Below are 26,108 nucleotides of genomic sequence, written 5' to 3'. Positions count from 1 at the left end.
TTTTTGTTATTTCTGACTGCCCTTGATACCTTGAGGTCACAGTTAAAGAATTTACAGACTATCCTTGAAAACCCTAATGGAGGGGAAAGAGTCTACTTAAGGAGTATGAATGAGAATAAAGAACCATGATGAGTAGACTTGAGATGCTTAAATACTAGTAAGGACTTAAAATATTACAGCACACCCTGTTGTTAAACTAATCACACAGATTTATTCTGAAAGACTTATTCTAATACTAGGAAATGACTGACACACTCATGTCTTATTTATCCCTCTAGAAACAATAAGGATATTGATCTGCACCAACATACCCACCACACATCACAGAAAGTGTTTACAATGGGATTTATGTAGCCTCCAAACATCATTACGAATTATTGTTGAAAATTACTCTCACATGTACGTACAAGGAGGACGAGCCTTCCCTTCAAAACAAACACACAAATTAAACTGAGAATCAAAGATGAGGCTTACGAGCCATCTCGGCTGCTAACCCAGCAGCCGCCTGCCCAGAGGAGTCCGCCCTTCCCAGCGCTCCCGTCCCGCCACTGAGTTTCAGCCCACCCGGCGGGCACTGGGGGGCTCCCGCCGCCCTGGGGCTGCCCCGGCGCAGGCAGGGACGCGCTCCCCAGGCCGTTCCTCGAGGCTGCCGCTTCCCGGGCCGGACGCGCCGTGACCCCCGAGCACGTGCTTGCAGACGGGGCGGGAAGGCGGCCCCGGGGCACCCCGCAAGAAGCCGAACGGGTCCCACCGCAGCCGCGGGCCAGAGGATCGGCTCCGGCAGCGCTGGTTCCGCGGAGGAAGGCGGCCAGCCCCCGGCTCGGCCCCGCTCCCGGCCCCGCCGCTCCCCCGTCTGCCGCTCACCCGTTTCCCGCTCCAGCTGCGCGGCAGCCCCGCGGTAGCCCCGCACGTCGCCGCCGCTTCCGGCGCGCCCGAGCCGTCGGCGGAAACCCCCGCCCGCCGTCGCGGAGCCGCCGCCCATTGGCCGCAGCCGCGCCGGGAGCTGCGCGTCGGCGGAAGCGCGACGGGCCGGGGCGGCGGTGGCCGAGGAGGGAGCCGTGTGTCCCGTCCCGTCCCGTCCCGTCCCGCCGGGACCGCAGCTGCGCCTCGCCGGGCCGCGTCGCACGATGGGCTCCCGCGCGGGCTGAGCCCCGCCGTGACGGGTACGCCGGGGCCGGGGCACCGCGGGTGTCGCGAACGCTCGTTCACAGCTCGCTCGCTTCGGGCCTTTGCGGAACAGGAAGGGACGACACAAGCAGCTGGTCTGGGCCGCGCCGTGATGGTGTGGCCAAAGGTGTTAATACAGCGTGTGGAAGTTCCTGAGCAGCGTGTGGTTCTGTTGCTTTAATGTCGCTTTGCTCGCACTGAACGCTGAAATAGAGTATGTGTGTCGTGATTTGAGGAGGAAGGGCCCTCACGAAGAGAGCTACCCAGATCTGCCCGTCCTGGGTGAAACTCTGGGTGAGGCCAGATGCGATTGAACCAAGCAGCTCTTCTCCCATCTTGGCTGTGCTGAGAATCCCTTTAAAAAGACACTGTTGGAAAAGCTTTTGTGGGCTTTCCCTTTGGAGCGTGGGGGAAATGGTAGCATAAAAATGATGAACTTCTGAGGGGCCTGGGTCTCCAAGTGGAGGTGAAAGAAGACAGCCCAGGCCCCCAGAGCTCTCTTTACTTCTGTAGGTATTGCACATTTGTTGAGTAAAGCACTTACTGCTATATCATCTTCATTCCCAATAAAGCCTCAGCAAATGCTGATTAGTACTGGGGATGAAAATGGATTCATATAATTTTATCTGTCTGGGACAAAGTTCTACTGATTTTGGCCGAGGTCGATGTGACACCTACATGTAATCTGGAAAAGGAACATATATAAATTATATGTGTTTGAAAGATAGTCCGGGCTGATGGTCTGCTTGCCTGCTTTTGCAGTTAGATCAATACATAGTGTTTTGATTCAAACCACAGATCCTTTTTATGTTCCTCTTGGGCTTGAGCAGATTCTATTCTTTCTTTGCTGATAGTGCTAACCTTATTTACCAACTCTTGATCCTGTTTAATATTTGCTTGGAGTATGAGATAAAACAGATTATTCTCTTACAGCTTGTTCCATGCCCCTTGTGCATGGCAGAATTGTAGCAAGTGGTTGATACCCTTTTCAGGAAGCAAGGAGAATATGAGTTTGATTTCATCCTTTACCAGACAATTATTAGCCTGAGCCAAGCTCCTGCCACAGCTAATGGTTTGTTGATTTGGGTCTAAACTCCGTTGACACTATTAAATCAGGAAGAAAATACTGTGGTTTAAAGATCAAGATAGAAACACTAATTGGCCTGCGTGGGAGTGTCTTGAGAAACTTGCTCGCAAATCATTTGTACATACTTTAGTTGATTAAATCATAGAACTGACATTGCTGCACTGCACTTTAAAAAAAGATACAAGTTTGTGCTTTTAAATTGAAATACCAAAGCTAAGTCATGAAAGTATAAGTAAATTTAGGCTCCACTTGATGATTCAGAGGCATCTGAACTGTTTTAGTGGTGTCCTCATGTGTTCTGGGATAGAGTAGAAAAGCCAATTACTGAAATTAATCATTGTCTTTCTGTGATATCCCCAATACTAATGACAGATGCTGCATTAAGCATATTGGATTGAAGCAAAACATATTCGTGTTCCTGACCTATGTTTCAGGAGACTTAATCGTTGCTGACAGATGGCTCTTGTCAAAAAATGGCTTCTTTTAGTTCGAGTTGTTAGAAAAGACAAAAAAGATTGAATTCAAGAAGTCATTGTAATGAGACATAACTCTATTGTCAAAGTTAGTATGTGAAAGTGATAAATGAAGAAGGCATTAATATTACAGAGAGACCATTACATTAATGGGAATTGTGTGCAATTCTGTGGAGGTATTGTAAAGACTTTTAGCCAATGCCTTAAAGTTAAGTAATGAAGGTAATACCTTGAAGGTCAAGAAAGCCCCAGAAAAGCATCCAGGATAAAATAGAAATGTTTTGATTTGTTGAAAAGCTGTAACAGGATATAGCCTTGAAGCCAGGCTGTACCTGACTTTCAATTGAGTCTCCTGCAGCAAGAGCAAAGGTGAGATGTTGTTTTTTGGTTCATTTGGAGATTTTTGTGAGGGAAAAGGATTTTTTTTTTTCTTGTCAGCTGAGCAGAGAGACTGGTAATCATGGAGAAAGAATGTGATGAAAATCTTAAACTTATATTGAACATTTCTATGAAGTTAGAAAATTCCTGAAGTAGCAGGACTCTCAACCTTGTAATGATGAGCCTCCAGATGACATGTCTTATCTGGGGACTTAGCTTAAAGCTGGAACTGGCATTTTTTCACTCCTCTGCCTAGAAAACATCGTTATAGTAAATGGTGATAACCATACAGTAGCTGTACTCCCTTTTGTATTAAAGGTTTGTCTGTATACTGAGTCAGACATTAAAAATAAGCAGTACTTGCACAACAGTCCTAAACAATACAATTTGCTAAGAATATTTGGGCAGTTGGAGCAGCAAAACTGTTAAGCCCAAATTTGTCCAGGGGAGTAGAAACAAAGTTCAACCTCAGCTGTCTGGCAGCCAGTGCTGTCAGGGTGCAACTCTCAGCTTCTGGAAAAAGCAGTGTGCAGCTGAAAATGGTGATTCTGTAGGCTGCTTTCATTAATAACTTCCTAACAACTGAGCTTCAGGCCAGTAGTAATCTCCACATGATGTCTCACCTTCTCTGTGAAGGTTTGCACTGTGGCATTGTGCAATGTGCAGGCTGACTGCTCTCCAGTCATGCTGTTCTCCCTGGTGCCTGCCCATTAAAATGGGGGCTGCTTTGGCCTGCTGTTGCAAGGTGCTCCAGCTTCTCTTGCCTTTTAGGCAGAGTGAAATTGTTGTTTTCACATACTTGAGGTTCACCTCCAGTGTTTTCTCATCCACTGTTGCAATATATTAGCACTGGCAGTATAGCATAGTGCAGGGTTGAGATTGCTCTTCCTGAATCCTTCTATCCACTGTACATCTGGATAATTGCACTTCAGGCCATCCATTCACATGGCACGTTGCCAAGTCAGTCTGGTTAGGCTTGTCAAGGATACTAATGCCAAGCAGAAAGGAATTTAGGATAATGAACCCAGTCTGCCTAACACCAGATGCAATGTGTGGCCTTTATTGCAAATTTATTCTCTTTTCATTTGCTTAACCTTTGTGTTGCCATTTTTGCTCATGCCAAAAAACAGTCTCTGAACAGGAAAAACCTCAAAATTGGATCACTTGGAAACTGCCACTCAAATGAATTGTGATACAGTAAGCATGTTGGGAAAGAGAAGCAAAGCACTTGGACAGTCAATGTCTACTGGGAATATCAGGCCTTCAGATAACTAAATCATGAAATGCCAGAAAGTATCAGCCGGATTAGAGTGTGATATTAGTTACTTTTGTTGGCACTTGGCCAAGCAATCTGTTCAGACTGGCTACCCAAGAAGTCCCCCAAGAAACTGTAATATAGCAGATGCTGATTTTAATACTTTACGGGTTTTATCCCTTCATCAGCTTTTGTCTGCATTTTTAAAATGAGGTGGTCTTGCTGAAGAAGTGGCTTGATCCTCAGTTGGGAATTGGCTAGAGGTGCCAGGAAGCAGTAATAAGGCTGTAGGAAAATGGACAAGGAGGTAGAAATTGGACTGTGTAGGGAGTGGGCTTGCTGTACTATTTGGTGTGGCCTTTCATAAGGGGTATGTTTTGATCTTAAATTTTACTCATTTAGCTCTTGGTCTGACCCATGGCTACAGACTGAATCAAAGAGAATGTTTTTCACTGACTTTACACCACTAAAAATCTTGGAAAATATCCAAATGAGAAGAAAAGCATTAACGTGTCATTTTCAAGTTAGTTCGGTTACTCTTTGCCTGGTATTAGATGATGTGTATGTGGTTATAACAATATTTTTAATTGATTGTTTCCAGACATATTCAGTTTCAAGAGCATAGAAAAGATTGGAAATTAAAATGAAAAGATTGGAAATTTTCTTGCTTGCTACCAGGAGAAATCTCCCTAGTCAGAAGGAGGAAGGGGAGTGTTTCTACAGAGATGCTTCTTTAGGCTTCTAACATGCAGTTCTAGAGGAGTACAGAAACTTGATCAATAGTTAAGAGGGAAAATGAAAGCATGCCATATTAGCATCATGCTCCATTGACTTTAAAATGTATTTATTTATCTCCCTCCCCACAATAATTAGGACTCTGCTTTAGGGAAGCTTCCCCCCCCCCCCCCCTTAACCAATTGTATTTTATTGTATGTTGAATGCAGCTGAACTGATACTTGCGTAAAGAATCAGATCATGCTGGTACTGGTACAAAGGTCAGTAATTTGACACGTTGTCCATAATGTTTAATAAATTTACATTGCTTGTTTCTTTTGGCCCCCAACCTTTCTAATTGCACAGATCAGCAGAGGATTATTGTAAGTACACAGACTTGCCAGTTTTTTCTTGGCTACGAATCGACTCACATAGAACAAAAATATGTTTGGATCCAGGAGAGGAGGGAGGAATGTATGTCTACTGTAGTCCATGAAGGCAAGGGAAGTGAAAGTTAAGCTCTCCTGCAACTTTATCATGGCTGTCTAGGATAGGTTTGAAATAAAATTGAAAGTCTTGAAACTATTTTTTTGATTGATTTCTTTGTTCAATGCAGTTTAACTCTTCTCTCTTTTTCCTTTTATCAGAAAAATGAGTGGTGGGTTGGCACCAAGCAAAAGCACAGTGTATGTGTCCAATTTACCCTTTGCTTTGACTAACAATGATCTGTACAGGGTAAGTTTTAAGAGATGTATTGTTTAGATTCAACTTTTTGACAACAATTTTGACTGTAAAATCAATACTGATATATAAGTTTGTCCTGATAAATTTATTATTAGTGAAACGCAATTGTCTGTTGGTAAATCTTTTTATTTTGTTTTATATTTCAGATATTTTCAAAGTATGGGAAAGTTGTCAAGTAAGTGACCTGATATGGCTTTCTATTTTTGTACCTCTCATTTTAAATATTTTATGTCTTTCCTTCACTTGAAAGTCTTGAGCTTTTTGTAATTAAAATATGAATGTGGAACTGTATTGAAGTTCTGTTCATTTTTTAAAAAGTATAAATTTTAATTTAACAACTGAAAGTTCTTGCAGTTATATACATAATACAAGAATATTTGTGTTTGGAACAGGTTTTGCTAACCATTTCTTAAGAGCAAGTAGAATGTTGTTAGATACCATCAGTCTCTTCTCTGAAATAGCTGAAACAGTGTTCTTCTAGTATTATTCCCCTTTCCTTCACCACTGTGGGGCACAGTGGGTAAGTGTGCTTTTTAAAAATCATCTCCATTCTACTTCTAAATACATGGCCAGGTTAGCTGCTCCTCTGAATTTCTGTTTAATGAGTATTTTTATTGTTAAATATAGTTTAACTCTTTTGCTCTGTAACAAAGGTAAGATCCCCCTGAGATCTTTAAGGGAAAAAAAAAAATCTCTGAAGTAATTTTAGTGTGTTTCACTAAAATCAATAATGTGGTTATATGTTTCCAGAGTTACCATTATGAAAGACAAAGACACCAGAAAGAGCAAAGGAGTTGCCTTTATTTTGTTTTTGGATAAAGAATCTGCACAAAACTGTTCTCGGGCACTTAATAACAAACAGGTAAGCTTTGGAAAGTTTTTATGGCAGGAAGGTTGGGCTTTCAGTCCCAAAACATTTACCTTTTCTTTCTAATTTTCTGTAGTTGTTTGGAAGAGTAATAAAAGCAAGTATTGCCATTGATAATGGAAGAGCAGCAGAATTCATTCGCAGGCGTAACTACTTTGATAAGTCTAAGTGTTACGAATGTGGGGTGAGTAAAACCAAAAATGTAGAGAAATGGACAAAGGTTGTGGGTTGACATAAGAAATAATTGAAATAATACTAAAACTAGTAGTAATAGTAGATGGTAATGAAAGTAAAAAAGAGAAATAAAACCCAAGAAAAATAAGTGATGCACATGAAAACTATTGCAACAGCAAAGAGTAGGACAGCCTCCTACTCTTTGCTTCAAAGTATCCGCCTTTGCTATATCTTTGGAAATTCAGCTGGCAGTAAAATAAATACAGGAAACAACTGTTCTATATAGAAGTGAGTTTTAAGTTTTAATTAATTCTTAACTTTTCCTGAACATATTAATGTAGGACAATGATATTTGGATAGTATTTAATGTCCAATACAAATTTGATTTATATTCAGAACACTTTTTACAGCAAAAATGTCACCTCACTCCTGTGTCTTAAATTGTTAATTCTGAGGTTTCTATCTTGTTTTGAATATAAACCATGTAGTGTATTCAGTTATTGTAACTGACAAAATAATCTACTGTTCTTGTAGCTTGTTCTCTCTTGGAGTTAAGCATGCATATCAACCACTAATCTCTTCATTTCCATGGCAAACCTAGAGAAGAGTTTTTCTTCTGTGTGCTAATTCAGCATTCCATTTATCTTACTAATTGCTCCCATTTTTCCCCCCATGAACTTCCCTCATGATACATTTTAACATACTGTTGTTTGTAATGGCTTCTGTTAAGCAATATTTCTTTTTCTTCAAGGAAGCAGGACACTTAAGTTACGCTTGTCCTAAAAATATGCTAGGGGAGCGGGAACCACCAAAAAAAAAAGAAAAGAAGAAGAGAAAGAAAATAGTGGAGCCAGAAGAAGTGTATGTATATTGAGTTACATGTTACTACTTTTTTTAGGAAGCTTTTTCATACTAAACACTTAAATTAAAGATCTATATTTTTTTTCTCTCTCCCTGCACAATGAAGTGAGGAGGAAGAAGAAAGTGAAGAGGAAGGTGAAGACCCTGCTCTAGATAGCCTCAGCCAAGCCATAGCTTTTCAGGTACAAAACTGAAGCATGGCATATTTATTATAATTTTTTAAATTCAACTCCCTTCTTTAGCTACATTTCAGAAGCTCTGATATACATGGACGGGTCTGTCTGCTCTATAGCGCTTGGGCTCTGGTTTGGTAGCAAACTATAGTTGGCTTGCTTACATTGCAGGCACATTCAGTGGAATTTTGTTTGGGTTTTTTCCTCTGTCACTGTTGCTGCATTTGTGTGTTGCAGCCTTTTTTTCCTTCAAGCTCCTTAGGTATTTTCTTGTGTCATCTCTGCTGTGATGCTCGGCTAGGTTTTTGCCCACAAATCCCTCTTTACTTTGTTGTCTGAGGAGACAAAAAACCAGTCATGTATAAGTCTGTCCTCACTGGAATGTTCTTGAACATTTAGTACTGGGACACTTCCTTTGCCTAATACAGACCATCACATTCTCTAATAGACCTCATCCCCAAAACATACTGAATGCATATTTCTTTATGTAGCTAGCTTATCTAACATCTGTATTACTGTCTTTATGACTTCTTCACCTCTACACCCTACTCATGAAACAGAACAAGCCTGACCTGATATTTGAAGTTCTTGGCTCCCTGGTCAACATTGTTGCCTGTGTGCCTGTCCCCCCCAGAAAAGCCCTCAAGAGTTAACAACTTTGTTCTGAATGTGACTGTATGACTGTATAACTGTTCTGAATGAGTGCAAGACTTTTACTTTTTGTAGTCAAAAAAAGTGATTCACATATTCACAATGCGAATTTCCCAAAAAATCTTTCCCCAAAACCTCCACAATTGGAAATAAAACCTATAAAGGCAGGAAACATTCTCATTTCTATTGATGCCTCACTATCACCATCCAAAGATTTTTAACTGGTAAAAATAGGAAGCTTCTATTTAAACTATTAGTTGAATAACCTTCAGTAATAATCCCCAAAGGCACTCATTATGTGAATGAATGACTGCAAAGGACAATGGATAAAAGACTTATTAGCAGAACAAAGCTGATTCAATAACATCAGTTTAAAACATGAGGCATTTTTTGCCTTAGATCTCAGCTAAAGAGATCTGCTTAGATTTTTCGCTTTAGATCTCTTTATATTTTTGGAAGTTTGCCATGGGCAAAATTTCTCTTTTTGAGAATACAGGATGGTCCAGACGGCTGCTGTGGTGTAGAAGACAGCTTACATATGAGAACTACTTTCAGAAATGTTTCCTAGTGCTTTGATCACACAGTTTATCTGGAAATAAACCCTTGAATTTTTTTAACTTACTTAAGAATTCAGTGTATATTAAGAATTAGCATAGTTAGTTGTAGTGCACCTTAATTTTTCTTAATCCCAGCTAATACTTCTATTTTCTCCATTATAGCAAGCCAAAATTGAGGAAGAACAACAAAGATGGACACAGACTGCAGGGGAATCTTCAATTTCAGATGATTCAAAACGTCCACGGATCAAGAAAAGTGCTTATTTCAGTGATGAGGAAGAACTTAGTGACTGAAATAATACTGTACTAAATGCATATATAAGATATATATAGTGTACATTTTGTAAAGTGCTACTAAGTGATCTGTAATACAGGTTTGTTTTAGTGTTGAAGACAGTAAAAATCATGGGTTTTTTTATTCTGTCCCCTGATTCTCCCATCTTTTTATATTTGTGTTTCAAAACCTTACCTTTCAAGACAACTTTTTAAGAAAATGCTGTAATTATACACTTAAATCCAGACAAGTATCTGTGAGAATGCGTCTTGCAGTTAGTGTCTAGACCCAAGTCCTAGCAGTGAAATGTTTCATGAGAGAATTTCCAAGGCTCTTTTCCTAAGAGGAGTTCCTCTTAGGATGACTGCTAACACCACTGATGCTTTATGTATTGGTCTGTTTGGAAGCAGTGCTTTAGTAGTACTTCAGTAGATTATGAAATTTGCATTAGTTCCTCTGCATAGGGTTGAATTTCAGCTTTAGGCATTGTCTTTTTACTCTTTATGCAGTACTATAATAAATTATTGTTACATCAATGCTGTTTCTCCTGACTGCAGTTTGAGTGCCTAACAGTAATTAGGGTTATCCACAGTGTTTTAAATACACTTGGATCTAACCTGCATCACATTTGAACCTGTTGGCAAAATCCAAAAGGCATCGTTTCCTCCATGCCTAAAAAACAGCTTTCAGGTGTACTTGGAACCATCTTGGTCTCTTAGCAAAGTGTGTTGCCACGTATTTTGCACATAAAGCTTTTCAGACTTTCTGTGTCCTCTGATCTCTGTAGGCTTCTAGGCATGTTGTCCTGTAGCTGTGATGGTTCCCAAAACCACAGACCCATGGTGATAGTGGTACCCTTTTTATATTGGTGTGTAGTCTAAACTCTTCACTTTTAGGAAGCACAAGATAAAATACATTCAGAATTTCACATTTTGAATAAGAAACGAGCTAGCCTCTTTCTATTTTCAGTTCTTCCTGTTTGCTCATCAGGACTTGATTTTCTTCCAAAAATAGAATATGTAAATCCAAATATACCATTATGTATTCTTAATTAATACCAATTTACATTCAAATATGTAACTGGGTGCAAAGCAAAGAAACATGCACACACACCCTCTAAGCTAATATAAAGTAGTGACATTCAGAACATCATTCTGGTGCCTTCCACTGCTCCTTAAACACAAGAATTCAGAAACAAGAATGAAGTAATTCAAGTTTTTTCTGTGCAAGCTCAAGTCAGAATAGGAAGCAGTACTGGGCTCTAGATACAGGAAGATCTTGGACTCAGTAATCCAAGGAATGTTTTTAAGACTGTCTTTGACTTTTTGCTGAAAGTACTGAATATTAAATCTGAAGCTTCCTTCACTGAATTTCAGGAAGATCTCTTAATACTGAAGAGCTGAGAGCTAAACTGCCAGGCATGTTGTTAATAAGTTAAAATCACTCAACATCATTTATGTGTGCAATAATGAAGCTTGAGGAGTTCTAAACAATACTAAAGAAGCAAGGAATGCTGCCAGCATGCTTTTCTTCAAATGTCAGGTTAGGGCTCAATGGCAGTCCAAAAAAAAAAGACCCCCAAAAAAAGATTATGCCACTATGTAACATCAGAGTTAGTCTTCTTCTCAAATACCATATTCAAAGCTGGTTTTAAAAAAAGATAGAAAACTAGAATTTGACAGAGGACCAGTTTCACTTGGACCATGACTTTGGTTTGGAAATATTTGATAGCTTGTAAGAATTAAGATTTCAGTGAAGTGATTAGACACAAGCCTGTAATGTAATAGTGGAACTCACTGCCGTGAGACTTTTTTTCAGGGTCATGGGGTCAAAGGGATTTGACTTACATGTGGAACACGATATTTCAAAATGTTAAAGTCTCTGCTCAGAAATATCCTCAAATAAAAAACAAAACTGATGTTGTTCTGCCCTAATACAGTACTTTTTCTAGAGTTACAGTAGCTGAAGCACATTGATGTATCTTTCTAGTCTGCTGGTTCTGCCTTGCTGCTTTCCCCATAAGGTTTGGTTTTGTCAGCATGAAGCAGTAGCTCAGTCCAGACTATTACAACCGACCCAGTGTTGTTCCTCCATGCTCTTTTGTTCCAAGCATAAAGTCACTTGAGATAGGTGACATTGGAAAAGAAATATAAAAATGAACCTGCTTCTGTGCAGAATAGGCATTTAGAATTTTTTACTTTAAATCATCTTCCTTTAACAGTTTTCTTAATTCTTAACTTCTGTTGATCAGCAGTGTGTGTAGTTTTTGTATTAGAAGAAGGCATCTAATGCCTAAAACACAGTCTTAAGGGACTTTCAGATACAGAATTTTTGCACTTGGCCTCCTGAATAATTTTAAGTTTCAGTTCTTTGTTGGCAAGATAATGAAGCATTACTAGGTGAAAAATTCAGAAGACTAGCATTGGATAACCATTACATTATATAGCATAAGTACCTGTTCTTATTCCTTGAATACAAAGTTGTTTTCCAGAGCACCCCCATGCAGCTGCTTCATTGTGGGAAAAAAAAAAAAAAGGCAAAAATTTGTCAATGAAGCCTCTTTATGACTTTCAGCATGGAGGGATTTGCTCCTGTTCATGCCTACCCTCCCCTATTCTAATCACCATGGCTTCAGATTTCCACCCGAATCCCATCAGGGCTGAGGAGCAGGGAAAGTGTTAACGAGCCTCCTAATTTAGACCAGGCCAAGAAGGTGCAATTAGTGCACAAAGCTCAGACACTTCAGTGGTGCTTTTGCCAGTTTGGAATCATAAAGCAGGAATTGGTGGTGGGTCTGGGCCAGGCAGGTGAGATTGTGTAGCCTTTTTATCAAAAGAGAGAAGAATAGAAAATGTCTTGTAGAACACCTTTCTGTTATTGTTAGAAAAAAACCTGAGTTTTCTTCTGAGAAATTCATGTTCAAGCTGTATGTTGGTTTGGGGTTATTTTTAATACTCTGAGACCCTACCTTAGGTTTGCAAGCTGGTTTTTGAGTATAAATAATATGGCTCTGATTGTAGGGAAATTTACACTAAGTGCGAGACTTTTTTTTTTATTAAATAATGTCCAAGACTCATGTCTCTCTGCAAATGCCTACTTACTAGATTTTGTCTTTTGTATTTTCAAAACAGCTTGAAAATTGTCCAAATATGTTCTGGGTCATAGGACCTCTTATCTATTGAAATGTCTAACACAGTAGTGTCTACAAAATCACTAGGAGATGCCTTTTATCTGTCCTTGGGGAAGAAGGAATATGGAAGTGGGATAAGGATAATTAGCTTAATTGGTTATAAATGGTATTACTCATACTGTGCCTGTGCAGCACTTGTTAAAACCACTGCAGCTATGAGACACAGGAGTAATTTTAGTCCATTTTTAGTAGGCTCCCACTATGTTCTTGGCACATCCAGGTTACTACTCTCAGCAGAGCAACAAAAAGGACTGTAAATATAAAGAACTATATCTACCTAAATAGGTGATCTCTGGAAGAAATTGTAAACACTTTATCTTTGGCTTCTGGGTCACTGTGTTTTCTGGGATAGCCATCTGCAGGGATGACTGACTGTAGCATAGGATGGTGAGCTGTGCAGGCTGTTTAAAATTTTAAAATATGTTTTACATCTAGCTTTTCTAAGCAATTTAATAAGTACTACTATGAGTGTTTCTATTTTATTTTGCACCTGCAGTGTCAATATGATGATACATTCCATCACTCTTCTGTTATTGCTCTTCTATAAAAATATTTCAAATATTATTCTTCCAAATGTAGTATCTTAAAATAACTGGTATTTGATATATGATTGCTTCTTTTTAGTATAGATTACAAAACCATTTTTAGGTGTCCTTAAAATGCTCATCCTCAGCAGCTTTGTTTATCTTACAGATCTTAACAGGGTGAGGGTTGTTTCCTGTAGCTGTTGAAAGCAATTTAAAAAAATTACTACATGCTCCTTCTTTACAAAAAAAAGGTGGAAAGTGGAGGATTTAATCACTTTTAATGTAGATGACCTTATTTCTTGTATCTATGCTGGTCTCTGTAAAACATAACCTAGAAGGAATAAGCTGAGGAAATAGCCCATGTAAAGGAAGCAATGTTTTTTAGGCTGAGGAATTGTACAGGTTTGAGAAACAACATTCCATCACTGTCAGGCTAACCCTGACCCTGCTGTGCATTCAGACAGACGAAATGTGTGCTTATGCATGCATTTAATGGATGTGACAGGTAGTGCAGCAAGTAAAGAGTTGCAGAAATTGTAGCAGTAAAATGTGATAAAAGCATGTGAAACATTTAACCAACCCAGTTAGGGAATGTGGGTCACAGTGGCTTGGAGAAATACCATTTACTAATATGAGAAGTTTCCTGTCTGATGAATAGGATGCTGCAGAGAATCAAAAGCAACTCTGAGGTTTTAAGTTCATGAAAGGCAATGGCTATGAACCTACATCAAGGTGAGCTGATCCATGAAAATTCAGTTCTATCAATATCCAGTTAAAGAGATTTAGAAGGCATCCGAATTTAGATACTGCATCAAGCTCAGTGCAGTGCAGCAAAAACGGTCACTTGGTTGCAGGAGTAAAAATGCATTATTTTAACTGCTTATGTGGAGGCAGAGGATGTAGATGTGTTCTGTTCAACAAACAGATGTGGCTATGGAAGAAGGAGTGTCCCAAAATAGAACCAAAAGGCATATTAAAGACTCTGTGGGTATATTGTGAAGTTCCAAGGCACTAAATTGTATTTTTAGAGTGGGATATAGCTGCTTGTACCATGTTTGCTTAATTGAAGAATTAGTGGTTTATATTTGAAAATTATCCACCTTTTGGTAGTATAAGTTTGTACTGATGTTCAAATGCTCAAGAAAGGAAGAGAAACTAAAGGAGGGTACAGTTCCACAAAAGACCTCACTTGAGATGTATTTGATGTGTGAATTTGATTAGGTGGCAAAGAGCCATCTGCCCACGAAGCCTGGAGCCATGAGGGTGCATATAAAATGAAATGACTGAGCAGCATATGGCAGTTAGGAGAGATGAGAACATGCAGTACTTGGATGAGCTGCTTTTGAGTTCATGAACCATGTATCTGGAATGAATGATTGTAGTCCTTGAAATTATGTTCTTTCCAAGAAAGTTTTTGAAAATTTGTCAGCTAGGTTTATTTTCATCTGCTGCAGCATAACATTTTAAAGAGTTTTTTTATTGTGGGAGGCTTCCATAGGAAAAGCTTAACTGAGGAAACTTGGTTAATTAAAATCTGGATCACAGTTCTGTGCAAGGGTAGATTCTCTGCGAGTCCCAAGCCTGTGGCATCCTGGAGAATGCAGGGCCCCAAGGCCTTATTCATGTTCATATCTAATTTAGCTGAAGCTGCTGGAGAATATCCAGAATTCTCTTCATTTGCTGCAAAATTTAGGTCAAGTCCATGATTAAGTACTTGAGTTCAGGACACAGTAGCCCTTGAAAAACTTTCACCTTCTTTTACTCTTGTGTTATTTGTGCTAGGATGATAGATTTTGTACTGTATTGCACACCTTTGAAATCACAAACCGGTTGACAGGAAGGTACTCAGCTCTCTTGATCTGAATGTGGTAGGAACACTGCACACAGATTACTTTGCACCTTTAATAAAGGAGCAAGGATTAATTATTACAACAGCATTGTCTGGATGCAATTTCACTGCTTCCAGGGGCTGGGAGCCAGTGGAGAAGGGAAGAAGGCAGGCAGGGCAAAGGATGAGTAAGCCAAATATCCATCCAGGACAAGTGTATATCAGTTATGCTAAACATTTTCAGGTTTCCTTCTACATATTCTCCTCTTCACTGTACTTTAGATCAGAGTTTATGTGGACTTAATTTACGTGGTTGTCTGGAGTATGTAGATGTAATATGGCTAACTGCACAGACTTCATTTCAGTCACATAGAAGTATGACATGGATTATATTAATGCAAACAAGGTTCACTACATACTCATGTTGTCTTCGTGCTTTAACTGGCTTTTCCTGGGGCACAATGATACCTGTCTGTTAGAAGAACTATTTTTTGTAAACTTTCTACATAGGTAGATTCTGACATGGGAGACTTGAATGTAAACAGCACCGTGGATTTGTGGAAATTAGGCAAATCTATTCTGGGTAGGAAAGGAAGGAGAGCTTCAGATGTGAGAAGAAAACAAATAAGAAAAATGGCAGGTGAGACTGAGAATTTTGGTATAATAGAGTTCAGCATCAGAATAAGGGACAAAAGGGACCAAAACAGGTTGGCAAAAAAAACCCACACACAGGAACACACATGCCTGTAGCAATTCCCCTCCATTTAAAGAAGGAAGTGAGTAATTCTGCATATTGCAGTGAAGGTTTGTTTTTCACATTCAACTCTGAACTCGGTTATCTGATTTTTCTCAGGTGCTAGACTTCACAGCAAGATGGTAAACACAGGTGCAATTCAGCTTTTTTTTTAAAAAAAATTAGGTCACAAATGACTTCTCAGTCTATCCTTTGTTACCAATTATTGTTCAAGAGAGCTTTAGCCAATAACTAAGTTAAAAGATCTAATGATGTAACTGAAAGCCAGTGTCTCTTAAACTCACTTCAGTGATGTACTGGCCCTCCTTCCCCCATGGGATTGTACTATTCAGAGCTTTCTCCAGTTTTTCCAGCTGTTTGGATGACAAAGTCCTCCTGTCTGTCTTCATTTCACCAGTGATATGATTTATGTTGAGAGTTTTTTCCTTTTTCATAACTTGCTGTTGGCTCTTCTGCCAATAACAAACACTTCCTCCTTAGATTTCTGCCTCTCATATGCATTGATTTCTGTTCTGTATGTTTTTTTATGTGTGACATCCAGTCTGCAGACCAGCTTCAGAATGTCTCATTGTAACCATACCTTACCTGCAAGATGCTTCTTTTAAAAAACATTGCTTTCCAGCTATGCCCTTCATTTAGTAATTCTGTCCAATTACTTTTCCACTTGTATTGTCATTGACTAAATTTAGTGTTTAAACAAAGGCCTACGTTTCCAACTGAAGGGACTTTACTTGTTCATGTTTTTCCTTCAGTAACCTGCTAGTAATATGGGTTGTTCTGTTATCTTCTGTCTTACTTAGCTCATCTATTTTTAATTAATCAAAAAAATATAAAATGTTTAAAAATGGAAACAACCCTAGCAAGCTCAAGTGAGCAACTAATAAAAAACTTCATCTTATGTTTTGTTCTAAAATTACTTGTATGTAAGGAATAAGAAATTTGATTCCAAAGTCTGCTGACTGGGAACGTTACTGACATCTGTTTCTTTCTCTTCCTGCAATGTGTTTTGTACAGTTCCTTCACATAATATGAATGAGTTAAATTTAATTCACTGAGATTATTAAAATATACGTGGTCATTATTAAATGAATTGTAGCAAAACCAGCAACGAATCACACAGGTTAATGTTTGCTGCCATGTTTGTTGACAGATATATCATACTTGGGCTTCAGCTGATGGGAGAGACCCAGAAACTATGTTTCAAATGTCTAGACATAGTCCTTTGGAGAATACTCAAGTAGGAGTTTCATGCATGCCTCCAGTCTAAGTGATAAGTGTATTATTCATTCATAAGTGGTTTTAAAATATGTATTTTTTGCCACAGTATTAAGATAGGCAGTATTTTTTATGTTTCTATCTTAAAAGGCTTATTAGATGTTTCACTGCTTTTTCCTTTCTATTTTCCCTTCTCCTTTTTAAGGGTTTTGGAGTTCATTGTGGGAATCTGCTGATGTTTGGCAGAAGATACTTTAGAATAATCTCTTCAGTTCTAAAATAGAAAGTAGTGTGGTGAGGAATCTCTGTAATATTTGTACATGACTTCAAAGCTACTGTCTTAAGCTTATGCATTTCATCTATTGTACTGCAATTCACATAGAAACAAAAACAAGTTCAATGTCCCTTTTAGTAAAAACAAGCTAACCAGCAGATGGTTATTTCGTATTTTGATTTATATTTCTATAGATGCATAGTAAGGTTGCTTCCCAAAATGTTCATATTTCTTACTAGCACTACTACTGCTGAATAGTGGTTTAGGGAAACTGCATTTCAACTTAAATTTCAGTTACAGGAGGGAACTGAGAGACTAGGAGACTCCTAGACTTAGTAGACTCTTACCATTTACATGGCATTTACAAAGTTCGCTAAGAAACAGGAAAGCAAAGAAGCCTCCTGCTGAGGAGAAATGCCAGACAACTGGTCATTCACTAGTATTGGTTTCCCAGCCTACTTGTCTCATCCAGAGACAGTAGCTCACGTGTCACTTAGTAAAATTGTCATTGATACCATTAATTTTCAAACAGAGTCACAACAGAACTGAAGCAGTGAGAAATGAGAAGCTGGAGCTCATGGGAAGTGGTCAAGAGCAAAACATGCAGGTCTTCACAGTGATAAAGGCATTATTGCCAACTACTTCAAAATTAGGAGTGAGCTAAGAGCCCAACTTATGAAATCTTCAAAGATGGTTAAAAAAAGAGGGGCGGAACCTTGACCAGCTTGCTAAGTGTAATTAGCACAAGAATACAGAGGCAAAATCAAAAGATCAGCCAATCAATCAAGAAACAATGATGTGTGTTGTATAAAGACTGAAGAACAAGGACTTATGTTAATAAGGTAAAACCAGGGAGCAAATTGATCCATCCTTCAACAGGGAGGAGTCTTTAGTGCAGCAGCTGGAAAAGCTGAGGTGTTTCATCCTTGGCAGAGGGGCCCTCACTATCAAAGCCAACTGCAATGCTAGTAACAGCCCATCAGAGTGAAAGCTACAGCTGGGAAAGAAAGGGATAGGGAATGCTTCAGTTGGTTAGGTGTTGTTAAAGGGGTTGAGCCTTGCAGAGTACACAGAATCTAGGCAATTTTAGGAGCTGTCTGTGAGAATTTGCATTTACAAGCATACACTCAGATTCTGGTTTTAAAAAGTGAGAGCTGAGGAATTTCAGGCCTGTGATTTAAAAAAGATCTGGGAACAAAATTATCAAGCAAGGATGTGAGATGTAAAACAAAATTAATAAAGACTCAAATCAATCTAATGTCTTTCTGTCCAAGGTTGTCACTCTTACACGCAAAAGAGAGGTGGTAGATGTCATTTATCTTGACTTCATTAAGATTTGTGCTATTGTGACATAGTAACAATATAAATGCTACTACTGCAACCCTAGTGAAAATTTGGGGGGAAAACTGCTTTTAGCGCTTGGCAGACAAAGTGATGTGATGCACTGAGTGGGGTTCTGCAGAGATTTGTCATGAATGAGATACTGCTTTATAGCCTCTTTAAAACCTTGGATGGTGGAATGGAAAGTATGCTTGTGAAAACTTGTGAATAATGAGCATCATAGGACACCAGCTGTCTTGGCTTTTCATCTGATACTGCTGAATATTGAATGGGCATAAGAATAGCTCTTCCTTTCCTGATTGCTCCTGAGCTAATCCGTTACCTCCAATGACCTCTGCAAGTACCTTCTGCTCAGCCTGTGCTTCTTCCACACTGGCATAGGCTGCACCAGCTGAACTTGTCTGTGCTCAAGGCTTATGTGTCCTTGTCCTATGGGGACAATAGCAAGATGATTGGTATCTAGACAGAATATTTTAATAATTTAATAAAGGTTTTCCAGGTAAAAATGAGACTGAAACCCCTAAATCTGGTTTTACACCTGACCATTTTTGCCCGTGTGATCGAAGTGTTCAGGAGATTCTGTATCTCTGTCCCAGAGAATGGTAGAACTGATGTTTAGTTCATGAACACTTTAACATTTCAGAAAGTGAACCTTTACAGCTGGGTGGGGTAAGTTGCTTTGGTTTGTGAAGGGGAGCTGGTTGTTTGGGGGGAGTGTTTTGTTTGTGGGTTTTTTTTGTCTTCAAAGCTCTTGTCTAGCAAAACAAGACTCTCTTTTCCTTGCAGGCAAGTTATAAGATCTTCAGAGTGTGGAGGGACAGAATGTAAGAAAATAAAGATAGTGCAGAAGGAAGTGTCACCCCTGAGGAGTTGCAGCTGTACTAATCACCAAAGATTAGGAGCAGGCCTGCCCTTAATGGGCCACAGCTGCGTCGAATAAGAAGCTGAGTGCTACAAAGGAGGGGGTTAGCTGGGTGAGGAGGCAGTGGGCTTTGTTGGTTGTGCTGTGAAGAAGTTGTCAGTGCTGTGAGGAGCTGCCTACGAGAAATCATTGAGATGGTATGGGAGCTTTGCAATAAGATGACAACATCAAAGGTCATAATTGTCCTCTGTCTTTCAAGGCTATGTTAAAGCCTGGGGCCATAGACTCTATTTCCAACAACCCCCAAAAATTCCATTATGCCTCTGGCTGCGATGCTCCTTTAAGTATCAATAACTTGCCATAGCTGTAAACACCATGTTTATAAAACACTTCAGCATTCAACTGAGGACAGCCCTCTCTTTGCCTGGGTTTGTACTCCTTCACAGCAGGCCACTGGTGCTCTGGTGAAGTGTTTGGGGAAGACGTCCTTTGCCAATGTAGTAAATGCCAAAGCTGAAATCCATACTTTCTGGGCTTGTTTGTGTTCAGCCCCTTCAGTCTGTCAACATTATCAGCATGTGGGGGAAAAGAAAAAACAAGAAAAAAACTCTTGAGCACAAGTAAGTGACAAAATTGAGGGGGAAAAGGCTCTTTAAGTATGTTCTGACGTTTAAAAACTTCTCTTTAGTTGGAAAGAGAGTCTTGTGTGGGATCATCATTTAAAGAGGGGGCAACTACAAGCAATTTCCATTAGATACCAAGAGACAGTAAACCTGGGTGAAGTGTTGGACATGTTCATTACATTTCTTATCTAATTGTGTGATGCTATCGAGCGCTACTCACTGGCAGCCCAGACACTCTCATTATGTACAGAACCATGGTGCTAAATAGCAATGTGCTAAGATGAGAAGAGTCAATGCTTTAACTGTTTTGCAGCCCTCCACATGTGTCTGCAGAAAAATAAGATGAAAATTTCCAGCTCCTGCTTTGATAGACCGCAGCTTATAATTATAGTCATGTTGCATGGGAACGTGGGCACACTGCTGGCTAGATTAGAGAAACAGGCAGACAAGAGCGAAGCATCCCCGTTATCGTTTCTCCCTAAGTGTGCTAACTTGTGACTATTTTAGAAATTTGGATAAGAATGTGCTCATGCGTTTTCTCATTTCCTCATTTTTATAGCTCTGAAAGTACCGGTGGTTCTGCTTTGTTTCTCTTCTAGTAGATTCTTCCTTTGCTTGTCCTTTATTTATTTCCTCAGGGATCCTTTCACTGCGCTGTGTCCCGTTCCTCCCTCGGCCTCAAGGCGAGCTCCGCGGCCTTCAGCGCTCTCCCGGCCTGGAGGCAATGCCCGTCATTGTCGCCTCTCCCTCTGTGACGGTGAGAAGCTCGATGACACACGGTTTCCTGCTTAGAAGCAGGCTGTTCACCGCCAGCTTTTATTTATTGAACAGCCCTCTTTGACAACAGTGGTTGAAGGTGCAGGAGGAAGCCCAAAGCGCGGAGGGGCAGACCTGTGGGTGGGCCGCGGGCGCTCGCCATGGCGCTGGGGCCTGCAGGGCCCCGCAGTGCCGGGCTCCCCACAGAATGCTGCAGCTACACACCTACACACCACACTGATGGCCGGGCTCCCCACAGAACACTGCAGCTACACACCTACACACCACACTGATGGCCGGGCTCCCCACAGAACGCTGCAGCTACACACCTACACACCGCACTGATGGCCGGGCTCCCCACAGAACGCTGCAGCTACACACCTACACACCGCACTGATGGCCGGGCTCCCCACAGAACGCTGCAGCTACACACCTACACACCGCACTGATGGCCGGGCTCCCCACAGAACACTGCAGCTACACACCTACACACCGCACTGATGGCCGAGCTCCCCACAGAATGCTGCAGCTACACACCTACACACCGCACTGATGGCCGGGCTCCCCACAGAACGCTGCAGCTACACACCTACACACCACACCGATGGCCGGGCTCCCCACAGAACGCTGCAGCTACACACCTACACACCACACTGATGGCCGTACAGTCCCTCCCTTCCAGGGAGGTGCTCCCAAAAGGGTGAAGTGCTTGTTCGTGGGACTTGTGAGACCAGCCTAGCTGCCCATTTTTTCCAGTTTTCAATGTTCGCTTATACTTGACTTCAGTGATGCCTGAAATTAAGTAACTGTTTTGGAGTAGAAGCTACGCATACTGAGGCAGCTTCGTGGCCAAGATGTTTTCCTGAGAACTAAATATTTTAGTTATGTGATTAATTTGACCCAGAACATAGTTTAGTTATCCAAGAGATTTACTTAGGTCCAGGCATGATTATTAACTCAAAAGCCAGAGGTGCACAGTTTACTTCTTACAGAGCTACTGAGCTCCTTAGAGAGGTGCCAGTTCATTTTAATTTCATAGTAGAACACATTTTCTTTCCCAAATGTTGAACTCAGTTTGGAATCTGCCAGGCCTTTTCCAGATGGTAGACGAATGCACCTAACAATGCAGATAACAACAATTACCCACAAAAAGACCAGCTAATATGCTGCCTCCCAAGCAATGTTGCTTCTATCCCTAACCTCCTTAGAGAGAGTGAGAAAGATTAAAATATACTGCAATTTCACCCAGGTGTCCTACTCCCTACTGTTACTACCCAAGACAACAAGAAATAAAAGGGGGAAATGCTGAATATGCACTTCTGAGTGATAAATGCCCTGGAGCAACAGAAACACAAGGCAGGTCCCCTAGGAGAGGAGTAGGATTAATGATCTTGATTGTTTCATAATGATCTCTGGTATGTTTTTCCTGTCATAAGAGGAAAAAAAAAGCTATTTGCTACAAAAAAAAAAAAATACTGTACAGCCTACCTCGTGTTAAAAGGCAAGGGCATGAAGTATAAATAACTCAGTGAGAGAATAAGTACAGAAAGAGTCCTCCATAGTTTCACTCAGGAATGTATTTGTGATAGTTAAAAAAAAAAAAAATCCCACCAAAACAAATTTCATTTAATTTGAAGGAATTCTCACATGTATTTCATTTCACAAGTGCATAGACTATGTCTCCAGCTGAGAAATGAAACGTAAACTGGAGAACTCAAAAAGAGTAGGAAATAGCTTATGTTACCTTATAAAAAATATTTTTTCTTTCAGTAGAAAAATTGTGGTCAACACATTCTTCTGCAGGATGGTTCATGCTGCTCTTACTCTTGTACAAATGTGGGCTGCCACCAAAGATGGCAGCCTTTCTGTCTTCATGTGCCCACTCCCATGTGTGTCCCTGTTCTTTTCCTTCCTCTCACATCAAGGGATTGTGCAAGTTCAGGGTGAATCATCTTCCCTCATCCAACAGCAAATAAACAGGTTTTTAGTGGGGTGGTTAGCTTTGGGGTTGCCCAAGAAATCTGAGCTGGAGATAGGTGGGGAGGATGGGGATGAAACTGGTGGGTATGTGGGGGTGACCTCATTGCTTCCATCAGCTTTAGCTGGAGCAGCATTTTTGATTGCACTCTTAGGCAGCTTCAAAACTGGAAAAGCACACAGGGAGAGTTGTTCTCTATCAATATGCTGCTCTCTATTGTTATGCTGCTGGACCAGCAGTAAAGATTTGGGGGAGGAGGAGGTGAAAATAAATGTGATGGAAGAGGCAGAATTCTGAAAGGTTTGAGTGCTAAAGCATGTGGGATATTTGGAGAATGGGAAATCTCCAGCTCAGTTCTTTTAGAAGAACAGAAAGAACCAGGCTCGTGCATCTTCCATTATCTAGTGACTGGTGAGAGTTTTTAGTGAAGAAATTAAAATCTCATCCAGGTTCAACTAAAAAATGCGATTTTCTCAGTTGTTTCTGTTCGGATATTTGCTACTGATCACAATCTGGTGCATGATGTGCTATGGAAGGTGGAGGCAGCATAAAATGCCATGCTGAATAATTGATCACCACCCCTGCAGGCTATGTCTATGGATGAATGCATATGCTGGTTAGGATGACTGTGTTCCTAGTTAATGCTTTTAATTGACAAACACCTGATCTGTATTAAATTAGTATTTTTTTAGACACCTTATTTATGTCAGAAGGTCTTTCATATTTTACAGTGTTTCTCTTTTGCGTGTGTCTTTCTGATTAAAGGCAGGCACCTTTTCGCCCTTGAATTGTAGGGACATTTAGAAATTAACGATGTATTTTTTTTTTAAACAGTAGTGTAAATCTTGATCACACAAAATCAGTGGAAAATCTCCTGTTCACCTTCCTACTGTAATTCTTTGTCCAGTGTCTGTTGCTACCAAGTAGTATAATTCTCTCATTTTAACAGGAATCACAGGAAAAAAATCCAATATATCAAGTCCCTGTATCTCATTCACAAAGGCAAAACAAAACAGTAGAGAGACAGGCTAGATGAGAGTGTCGCTGAACTTCATATGTAGCAGAGATTTCCCACCTTTAAGTCCGTTCTAGAAATTTCTTGGCCTTTCACAAGAATCACAGTAGGATAAGACATTTTTTCTGAAAATAGCACTGAGTCTTAAACCATTAAAAATTTTAATGCAGCTGATATTATGCACATGGTGCCTTCTGAAATTTACTTCAGACTCTGGAAGAAGAGAAAAAAAATCAAAGGAAAGTTTAAAAAGCAGACAAAGAAAACAACAACCAAAAACCCTGAAGGAGTTAAGAGGGTTGGAAAAAGGGCAGAATTAGTACCAAAAGATGCCGCTGTATGTGAGCTTTCCTCTCAGCTTTTTGTGTCATCTCAGCTTTCTCAGTGTTGCACCTTCTGGAGTGCAGAGGTTCTGGCTCTTAGTGGCCTTAGGCCATTCTCTTACCTGTTCACCTTTGGGACAATAATAGTTATTTGAAGGCAGCTGCTTAGATTTTCTCTCCATGTGACTTCACACAGTCCCATCCAAGCTTGGTTATGTTTGTTTTATATTTGCTATGATAAGCTGATTTACTGTTTTCTATATAAATTGTTTAACATGACCTTGAAAGTCTAGAGTTAACATGAATTATAGAAAGAGATCAAGTAAAATTCCATCATTAATAATTTTATTCTTTTTCAAGACATTTTTACTTTCAGGTAAGCACTTTCTCCAAAGTATACATGTGTGTCCACACATCATGCATGTACTGCATGTTACCCTCTGCATTACAGGAATATAAATAAAGATATAAGGGCCTAAGTGAAGCTTTTGAATGTTAGAAAGTAGCAAGTTTAAGATCCCCTTGTTAATCTTTTTTCATCTGTATTCTGCACTGAAGCAGATGGAGATCCCATGGAGGAACAATACATGCTGATCCTGCATAATGCACTTTGCACAGGGGACTGAGTCAAGGTCGTGTAGTCACCTGGCATCTCATGATTTTTGGGTGGCTGACTTTGCCACCCACGTAATAGACTTTCTGAGTAGGTTTCTTGCTTCTTTAAAAAAAAAAAAAAAACAAAAAAACCACAAACATTTTAAAGAAGATTCAACCATATATGTGTGTCCCACATTATGGACAGGTGTACTTTTCCAAATCCAGCTGTGCTGGGGTGAAGAGTTATAATCCCTACAGTTCACAGTCACCCAGGAAATGTTCCTGCAACCTGGTACCCACTGCCTGAGCCTGCTGTCCACCTCCAAGGCTGGAGTGAAATTGTTCCAGGTTAGACAGGGTGAGCAGGAGGCTTCATTCACCTGCTTCATTCAGGTTTAAATGGTTAGAGGAAAGCAAGGCTTCCCAGGAGGTTTATAACTCTCTCATCAGACCCCAAGAAATGCTTCCCATGAACTGATTCCTTCTGACAGAGGAGGATAAAATTGTGCCAGTGTGCTGTTTACAAAGAAGCATTTCTAGAGTGCTCTTCTGCCAACACCTTAGCAGCCCAAACACTGAAGGACAATGGACGTTTTGTTCTCTCCCTAAAGCTGTATTAGAAGTTCTTGTGACAGAGGAAAGGCCTTTCTTTGGAAACTACAACAAACTTTATATAAATTGGGCATCTTCTCAAATAAAGAGAATGATTTTTGAGGGCAAGAAAGAACAAAAATCTAAACAAACCAGTCTGAATTCTCTGCTTTGATGAGGAGATTGGACCAGAGACCTCTTGAGATCCTTCTAACTTGAATTATCCTGTGATTTTAATTTTTTTTTAAAGTAAAACATAACCAGCTGTAGCTGGTTATAGCTGCCACTAATGCTATCAACTGAATGCAAATAATTAGTGCTTTGGGGTGCTTTGTGGAGTGTTCCCATTACAGCTGAGACAATAGGATGCCTAGTTGTTCACAGAGTTCACCGTTCACTCTGTCAGTCTCTTTGGTTCTTCTAACTGCTCACATGCTCCCAAAATTTTTGGGATCTGCTGGCTGAGCTGGTAGAAAACTACCTCATGAACTGTCCTGGCTCATCCATGGATCAGACAGTGAAAAAAATGGGAAAAGGTGGGGCAACCCAGCCAGAAAAAAAACCTGCAAAAGCAGGGCCTTAGCTGCTGGCTTTGGCAAGCTGTGAGATAGCACAGTTTTATTCTTGTAAGTTAATGTGGATGTGTCTACTCACTGTCTGGGTTGGTTCTCCCATTATCATGTTTAATTATTTAATATAGCATCTGATCCTTTAGGACTGCAACCCTGTGATGTCAGCTGGTCTCGGTGCCTCTGTCTTGCAATGAACAGGCTGAGAGCTTAGGTTGTGAGTGCCATGTCTCTGTGAAGTACCACTTATGTCTCTGCTATTAAATAAGTGATAAACTACAAAGGGCTT

General features: G+C 40.2%; 2 protein-coding genes across 3 annotated transcripts in view; one reads left to right on the top strand and one right to left on the bottom strand.

Annotated features, from left to right (window-relative positions):
• Window positions 1-914, bottom strand: part of PPHLN1 (periphilin 1) — a 63,145-nt gene extending 62,231 nt beyond the window's left edge. For both annotated transcript variants that reach the window (XM_084206829.1, XM_084206830.1), the window contains exon 1: window positions 865-914. The gene's annotated coding sequence lies outside the window, so the exon portion shown is untranslated. The remainder of the gene's footprint in view (window positions 1-864) is intronic.
• Window positions 915-1,025: 111 nt separating this feature from the next.
• On the top strand, window positions 1,026-9,906 carry ZCRB1 (zinc finger CCHC-type and RNA binding motif containing 1). The gene is made up of 8 exons (XM_084206860.1): window positions 1,026-1,163; window positions 5,722-5,809; window positions 5,965-5,993; window positions 6,569-6,680; window positions 6,763-6,870; window positions 7,612-7,721; window positions 7,828-7,903; window positions 9,265-9,906. Exons 2-8 carry the CDS (start codon window positions 5,726-5,728, stop codon window positions 9,394-9,396), a joined length of 651 nt encoding a protein of 216 aa, XP_084062986.1. The 5' UTR covers window positions 1,026-1,163; window positions 5,722-5,725; the 3' UTR covers window positions 9,397-9,906.
• Window positions 9,907-26,108: the final 16,202 nt, after the last annotated feature.

Source organism: Fringilla coelebs (assembly GCF_963513975.1).
Source record: "Fringilla coelebs genome assembly, chromosome: 5".
Taxonomy (NCBI): domain Eukaryota; kingdom Metazoa; phylum Chordata; class Aves; order Passeriformes; family Fringillidae; genus Fringilla; species Fringilla coelebs.
Note: the sequence above shows the minus strand (reverse complement) of the source record. Positions and strands in the feature narration are given on the sequence as shown.

Excerpts from the sequence above, each read along its gene's own strand:
- ZCRB1 (XM_084206860.1), top strand. The coding sequence starts at position 5,726 with ATGAGTGGTGGGTTGGCACCAAGCAAAAGCACAGTGTATGTGTCCAAT. Across the intron at positions 5,810-5,964 it reads CTAACAATGATCTGTACAGG|ATATTTTCAAAGTATGGGAA; the intron begins GTAAGTTTTAAG and ends TTTATATTTCAG. Across the intron at positions 7,904-9,264 it reads GCCAAGCCATAGCTTTTCAG|CAAGCCAAAATTGAGGAAGA; the intron begins GTACAAAACTGA and ends TCTCCATTATAG.